Consider the following 6585-nt stretch of genomic DNA (forward strand, 5'->3'; position numbering starts at 1 on the left):
GGCCGGCGGCCGTCACAAGAAACAAATCAAAGCGTCGACGCAAAAGCACGAATCCCGAGATTCATCAAGCAGTTCAAAAATCGATAAATTCTGAGGAAGGAATTTGTCAACAGATTTATAGCAAAATCGCAATTTTTTCTTGTTAGAGTAGTATACTCAGTCTTTTTCTTTAAAGGATATACTCAGTAGTATTTCTAATGTACATTCGTGCTTTGCGACGAACCAAGCTCATATGTAATCAAAATTTGGGTGGAAAGTTATGCTTTTTCGATAGATCAGACCAATTAGAGATTGATTGGGGGATGAATAATTAAGGATAAATCAGAATGGTTATGTACGTATACATGAGAAGAAGCGAACATTATGGCGGGGAACGGAAGGAGAACGAAGGTAGCAATAGATAACATTGTTAAGTTTCGAACATGCATTTAATTGCTTCTTATAAAAAAATATACTAATCATTATTTCTTTTATTGCGATATATTTTATCACTAAAAGTAATGTATGTTATATTTGTACAAAATTTTTTAATAAGAAGGTGGAAAACATGTTAATAATCACAACGCTATAACTTTAAAAGCATAAGCACTTCATTCTTCCATAGGGACGACTATGTTTTTCAATTCTACTAGTTAATTAGGATTCACGCTATTTTTTTTCATTTTAACAAACCACAATTAATTATTTCTTTTTTATTCAAAACAAAGTACAATGTAGACACTTATAAATCACATGTACACTTATCCTTATAAAACGAGCACATGAGCACATGTACACCCTATTCTAAGAGCAACTCCGAGCGTCTGATTAACATATTTTGATGCTGAAGTCATCATAATTAGCTCGTTCGTTGTCGACATAACTATATCGCTTACCATTAAAAGTATAATTAATCGTAAATACGAGTACACATGCCAAGTTTTTAACTTAATTTGGTGAACGGATTCCACCGTGAATAACCTAACCAGCTAAACTTATGCTCAATTTGTCATAATAACTACTCCCTCCGTTTTAAAATGTTTGACAACATTGACTTTTTAGTACGTGTTTGACCATTCGTCTTATTCAAAAAATTTAAATAATTATTTATTCTTTTCATGTCATTTGATTCATTGTTAAATATACTTTCATGTATACATATATTTTTATATATTTCACAATCTTTTTTAATAAGACGAACGGTCAAACATGTGCTAAAAGTCAAGGGTGTCAAATATTTTGAAACGGAGGGAGTAATTATTTTCGTAATAAGTTTTTACTAGAGTTCGATTAATATATCCAACTCCAAAAGTCGTTGAATTCACCCACACCTGCAAGGCTACAACTGAGATGCGCAAGTGTATGACCACAAGGTGAGAAATACATAAGCACTTTTAACCTGCGGTCCCTCCAACCCAAGATGTCGCTGGGCAGCCGGTCTCGTCTTTATATATACCACCACTCGCTTCCCTTCTCTCCTCACATTACCCCCGGCCGCACCACCCCCTTCTTCTCCAACCTCTTGCAGCTGCAGACACAATCGTTAAATCGCGATCACCGCAGCAAGCCATGTCGTCGCAGCGGCCCGGCCGTCACCAGCGGAGGGCGTCGCAGAGCGTGTTCGTGCTCCCGGATAACTTCGCCGACCTCGACGACGTGCCGGCCGGCGCCGGCGGCGCCGGCGAGGACGGCCGGAAGGGCGCCGCCGCGACGGCGGACGCGGCCGGCGGGCAGCAGCAGGCTCGCCCATCGCCGGCGGCGCGCCACCGGAGGGCGATGTCGGTGGCCGTGGCGTCGTCCAGGGAGCTGGAGATGATCAAGGAGGACATGGGCAGCTACAAGATCGGCGCCTGATGCAGCATCGATCGCACACACAGGGGCGCCGTGCTTAGTACTTGCGGCTAAATCGTCATGTGTATGGCCGGTTAATTTTCGTGGTTAAGCGCGGCACGCGTCGCGTCAACCGATGTCTCGCTTGTTCTCTCTCTTCTTCTTCTTCTTCTTCTTCTTCTTCTTCTTCTTCTTCTTCTTCTTCTTCTTCTTCTTCTTTTCTCTCTTTTGGTGAGGACATGTAAGATGGGAGATGTAATATTATGCTTCCTTTTTCCACACGATGACTGAATGAATCACTAAAATGTGTGAACTCTACATGTTTCTGGAGATCTTAGGATGATTACGCAATCGCAGGAACTGCAAGCACGCGTGTTCATTTAAAATAATTATTTTAGAACCTGTTCTTTTATAATTAAGATATGAAGTAGTAGAATTTATCTTGACTTTCGTTAGTATACATTTTAATTACTAAATGATACATTTCATACCAATTATGTAGAAGTTATTTAACATACTAGACACATTCATTTTTTTTCAATTTAAACTGACTAAAACTTAATTCATCATACACTAACGACTCTCTTATTTTACATGTCCGTATCTGATCTTTATATTTAGACGGAGCCTTAGTCACTTAATGGCAATACCGCAATAGCGTACAGAATCTCATACTCTGCGCGTATGCGTAGCTGGTTGTCACTATTCGCAGGCAGCAAAACGCATCTCAACTTATCGCTCCAGCGTGCGATGCGACGTGTCGACACGGTGGGCATCTTCTGGGACGCTGTAAAAACCAATAGCAAAAGCACACCTAGCTTTCGTTTTATTCGACAGAGGCCTCGTTTAGTTCCCAAAATAAAAAATTATCATATATCATATTAAATGTTCGGACACATGTATGATATATTAAATGTGAAAAAAACTAATTACATAATTTACGTTTAAATATGCGAGACGAATCTTTTAAGTCTAATTGAACCATGATTTGATAATGTGGTGCTACAGTAAATATTTGCTAATAACGAATTAATTAGGCTTAATAAATTCGTCTCGCAGTTTCCTAGCGGAATCTGTAATTTGTTTTGTTATTAGACTACGTTTAATACTTTAAATATGTGTCCGAATATTCGATGTGACAACCAAATCTAAAAGTTTTCCCTAACTAAGCAAGGCCAGAATACTCAAGATAAACTCAGGTTACGATTTTTTTCCTAGGAAGTAATTCAGGATTGTAAAAAATCAATCCTAAGAACATGTTCATATGTGTACAGGTTTAAGATTTGATGTTCTATGACACTCCATAACCAGACAGTTATGCATGCATGTGGCCATGTCCCAGACGACACCGAGCTGAGAAAGCCTGAAACCGAAATGACAAAGATGCCGGTTGCTCTGAGATTCGCTCGCGGAACACGAGCATATGCATGCCGATCATCTTCGCGTCTTCACCCCCGTTTTGTTTCTTTCCCCGGGCCGGAATATTGGCCCCGCCCGCCTGCCAACCAATCCAACCGAGCCACATGCGCAATCACGCAACACATGTTCTCAAATTACTACTTCCTCTTTTTAAGTTGAACACGGTTATTAAAAAATACGTAGAATTAAATAGGAATAGATTGTAATTGGTTGGAAAGGAAAGGTAAGTCGAAAAAATAAATGGTGAATGGTTGTGATTGGTTGAAAAATGAATGTTTGTGAAGAAATTATTATATTTTAGAACAAATGTTAAGTGGTAAAATTATTATATTTTGGAACAGAGCGTACCAGATTTACAATCATCAACGCGAGAGATCCGATTGTACGTACACAAGCACGTACGTACAACCGGTACTTGCATCATTGCATGATACCACCTGTGTTATTGCGTTTATTTTTCCATGTCGTTTTCAGGGTTTTGATTAGCAATCTGTTGTACACTTGTGTACTGTATTTGTAATGCGGGTGTGTGTATGATTGGTGTTTGCTACTAGTGTGCGCCCCCAGATCTCGATCTGGAACATGCACACATGATGGATCATGGATGGATGGATGGACCAGGGCACCAAAGGCTCAATCATCTTGATTTGATAGGCCGTTTTTTGGGTCGATGTACGTGTCGATGGACATCTGTACACTTGCAAATCCGTAGCGAATCGATTGATGGATCTGTTATGGATTGATGATATATTACACCGACATGACTTGTGTGTAGTTTTCTCTTTTTTTCTAAAAAAAAATCATCGGTGTGTTAATGTGTTTCGTGGTGGATTATTTGATTCGCCAGATTTGACGAAAGTTAAATTTGGACTCTTCGTGGACTCGAGTTGGGTCTACATTTGTCTGGGCTTGATTTGTTCAAGAGCCCCATGGCCCATTCACCAAAGCAGTTTGTTTGTGGAATAAGTCCAGTTTGACTCCCTTAGTTAGTGGCTGATTCGTACCCCAGAACCACGATACGGATATCTCGATCCCCCATTCCCCCAACTATTCAAACTGGTACAATTTGACTTCCTCGACGGTTTTGGAGGACGGTTTCGCTAATGTGACCCCTTTGTAGCAGTGTTGACTTGGTCTTCGTCCAACGTGGCGTTGACATAGCGCTTACGTGACATTAGATTTTTTTAAAAAAAATATGTGGGGTCCCATTTTGTCTCACAAAAAATTACGGGACCCACTAACACGTGGGGCTTAAATGTCATCCTCTTACCGGTGCACGCACGAGCTCGGCGGCACCGCCTCTCCCCTTTCCCTTCTCAACCCCCTCCCCCCGCTCTATAGCATCGGATGGCGAGATTCGAGGTGGTGCTAGCGCAGGTAGAGACGGAGGAGTCGGCGGCGGCAGAGGAGAAGGCCGCGTGCCCCGAACATGATTCCGGCGCTGCGGCGGAAGAGGGAGATGATGGCACACCTCGTCCCCTCCCTGACCACATCTTGTGGCATGCAGGGAGGCTGATGCAAACGACCCCTCCCCGACCACTTCCGCAGCGAGATCCTGGAGACACAATAGGCGAGATGCAGTCGCTCTCTCTCGTCCTCCACTCTTGCTCTCAACGACGTAACAAAAGAAGTAGACATGGGCATTGTGGTCAGAACACATGCCAAACAATAGTTTGGCATCGGTTGGGAGTGACTTTAACAATCCGCGGAGTGGCATTTGAGTAAAACTCTCTTTTAGCAGTGGGAGAATGTCCTATTTCCTTGTTATTTTCTCATGCGGATTAAGATTTTATCTCGGTTTCCGTTAGCACGCTTTTCAAGCTATTAAACGACATGTTTCGTGAAAAAAAAATTCTTGATGAAAGTTGCTTTAAAATATCAAATATATCATCTTTCATGTTTGTAGTAATTAAAACTCAATTTATCACACGTTAATAGCTTTCTCGTTTTACATGCCCGCTTTAAATCTTAATTTAAAGTAGAAACGAACGGACCGACGTCTAGGACTACATCTGGGTTTTCTCGGTTATTTTCGTTAAACGGCACACACTCCCTCTATAAAAAAACAAACTTCGAAGTCTTTGATCTTTGGACATACAGATTCATTTCCAGAAGTTTTTTTTATTGAGACCAAGAGTGTATGGTTGAATTTACTGTAATAAATTTGGTCAATTCCTTAATACGTAACGTAACATGACCAATAAACTATTTTAGTAGCTGTAGCACTGGTTAATTTTTTCTCCATCCAACATGTGACATTTCGATGGCTTCGCCAGCCATGCATATTTCGAATACCCTCAATTTATCATAATCGCCTATCCACAACATAAATAGTAATCATGCTTCAATTATATCTTCGTTATAAAATACAGCTCTCTGTCTTATCTCATAAAAATACTTCAAACGTGCTGATATTTTATAGTGACGGAGAGAGTACCAATTTGTCAATGACAGATATAGTACGATGAAAGCTATCGGATCGGTGATAATTGTGCAAACATCTCGCGAGAGCTATCAGCTACTACGTACTATGCATTATTTCAGTTGATGTGCACTTTTTCTGACCAAAATGCATATACACTGAAAGAATTTCTCTCTCGTCCTACCGAAAATAGAGTACTACTGCACTACATTCAGATTCGCAAAATCGCAACTCGACCGTTCAAATCAAAATCCTAAAAATTTCTACGGGACGGAACACGCCAACCTGACTTTTGTTCGTGTTTGGGGGCGCTTTTCCACAGTATAAAATCACAGATACCCTTTTGATTTTGATAAAATCCCCTATGTACCTATGAACAGAGTTCACCCTTCCCCGCAAAAAAAAAAAAACATAATTCACCTAATCCTTTCTATACTCTTGAATTTTGCTCAATCCCTTACATACCCCTGAATTTTAGTTTGGATCCCTTCCATGCCCTTTTCGCTAGTTGACCGTTAAATTTTTTTAAAAAAGTCCATTTTACCCTTTGCTATGAAGAAACATAATAAATTAATGAAGTATATTGTTGGAATGTAAAAATTTATTGGATGAGACTATTATATTTATGAGTATGTAATGCACCATATTATTTGTGACAAATTTACTTTTACATATGATATAAAAAGTTAATACTTATTTATTAGTTATTAAAAGTTCTTTTGTGTAGCATATGTGTTTTTATAGTAATACAACATATTTGTTTATTACTATCAGAACACATATACTAAAAAAAATCTTTTAATAACTAATAAATAAGTAATAATTTTTTTATGTCATATCTAAAAGTATATTTATCGCAAATAATATGGTGTATAACTGTCTCATAAATAAAATAGTCTCATATAACAAATTTCTATGCTTAAACAATATACTCT

The 6585-nt window shown here is 39.4% G+C and overlaps 1 protein-coding gene across 1 annotated transcript; it reads left to right on the forward strand.

Annotated features, from left to right (window-relative positions):
* The first annotated feature begins 1460 nt into the window (after positions 1–1460).
* LOC4339023 (uncharacterized) lies at positions 1461–2122 on the forward strand. Its single transcript, XM_015782889.3, has one exon. It carries the CDS (start codon positions 1549–1551, stop codon positions 1831–1833), a length of 285 nt encoding a protein of 94 aa, XP_015638375.1. The 5' UTR covers positions 1461–1548; the 3' UTR covers positions 1834–2122.
* Positions 2123–6585: the final 4463 nt, after the last annotated feature.

Source organism: Oryza sativa, chromosome 5 (genome assembly GCF_034140825.1).
Source record: "Oryza sativa Japonica Group chromosome 5, ASM3414082v1".
Taxonomy (NCBI): domain Eukaryota; kingdom Viridiplantae; phylum Streptophyta; class Magnoliopsida; order Poales; family Poaceae; genus Oryza; species Oryza sativa.

Bases quoted from the DNA above. Each gene is read 5' to 3' on its own strand.
- LOC4339023 (XM_015782889.3), top strand. From the start codon at position 1,549: ATGTCGTCGCAGCGGCCCGGCCGTCACCAGCGGAGGGCGTCGCAGAGC.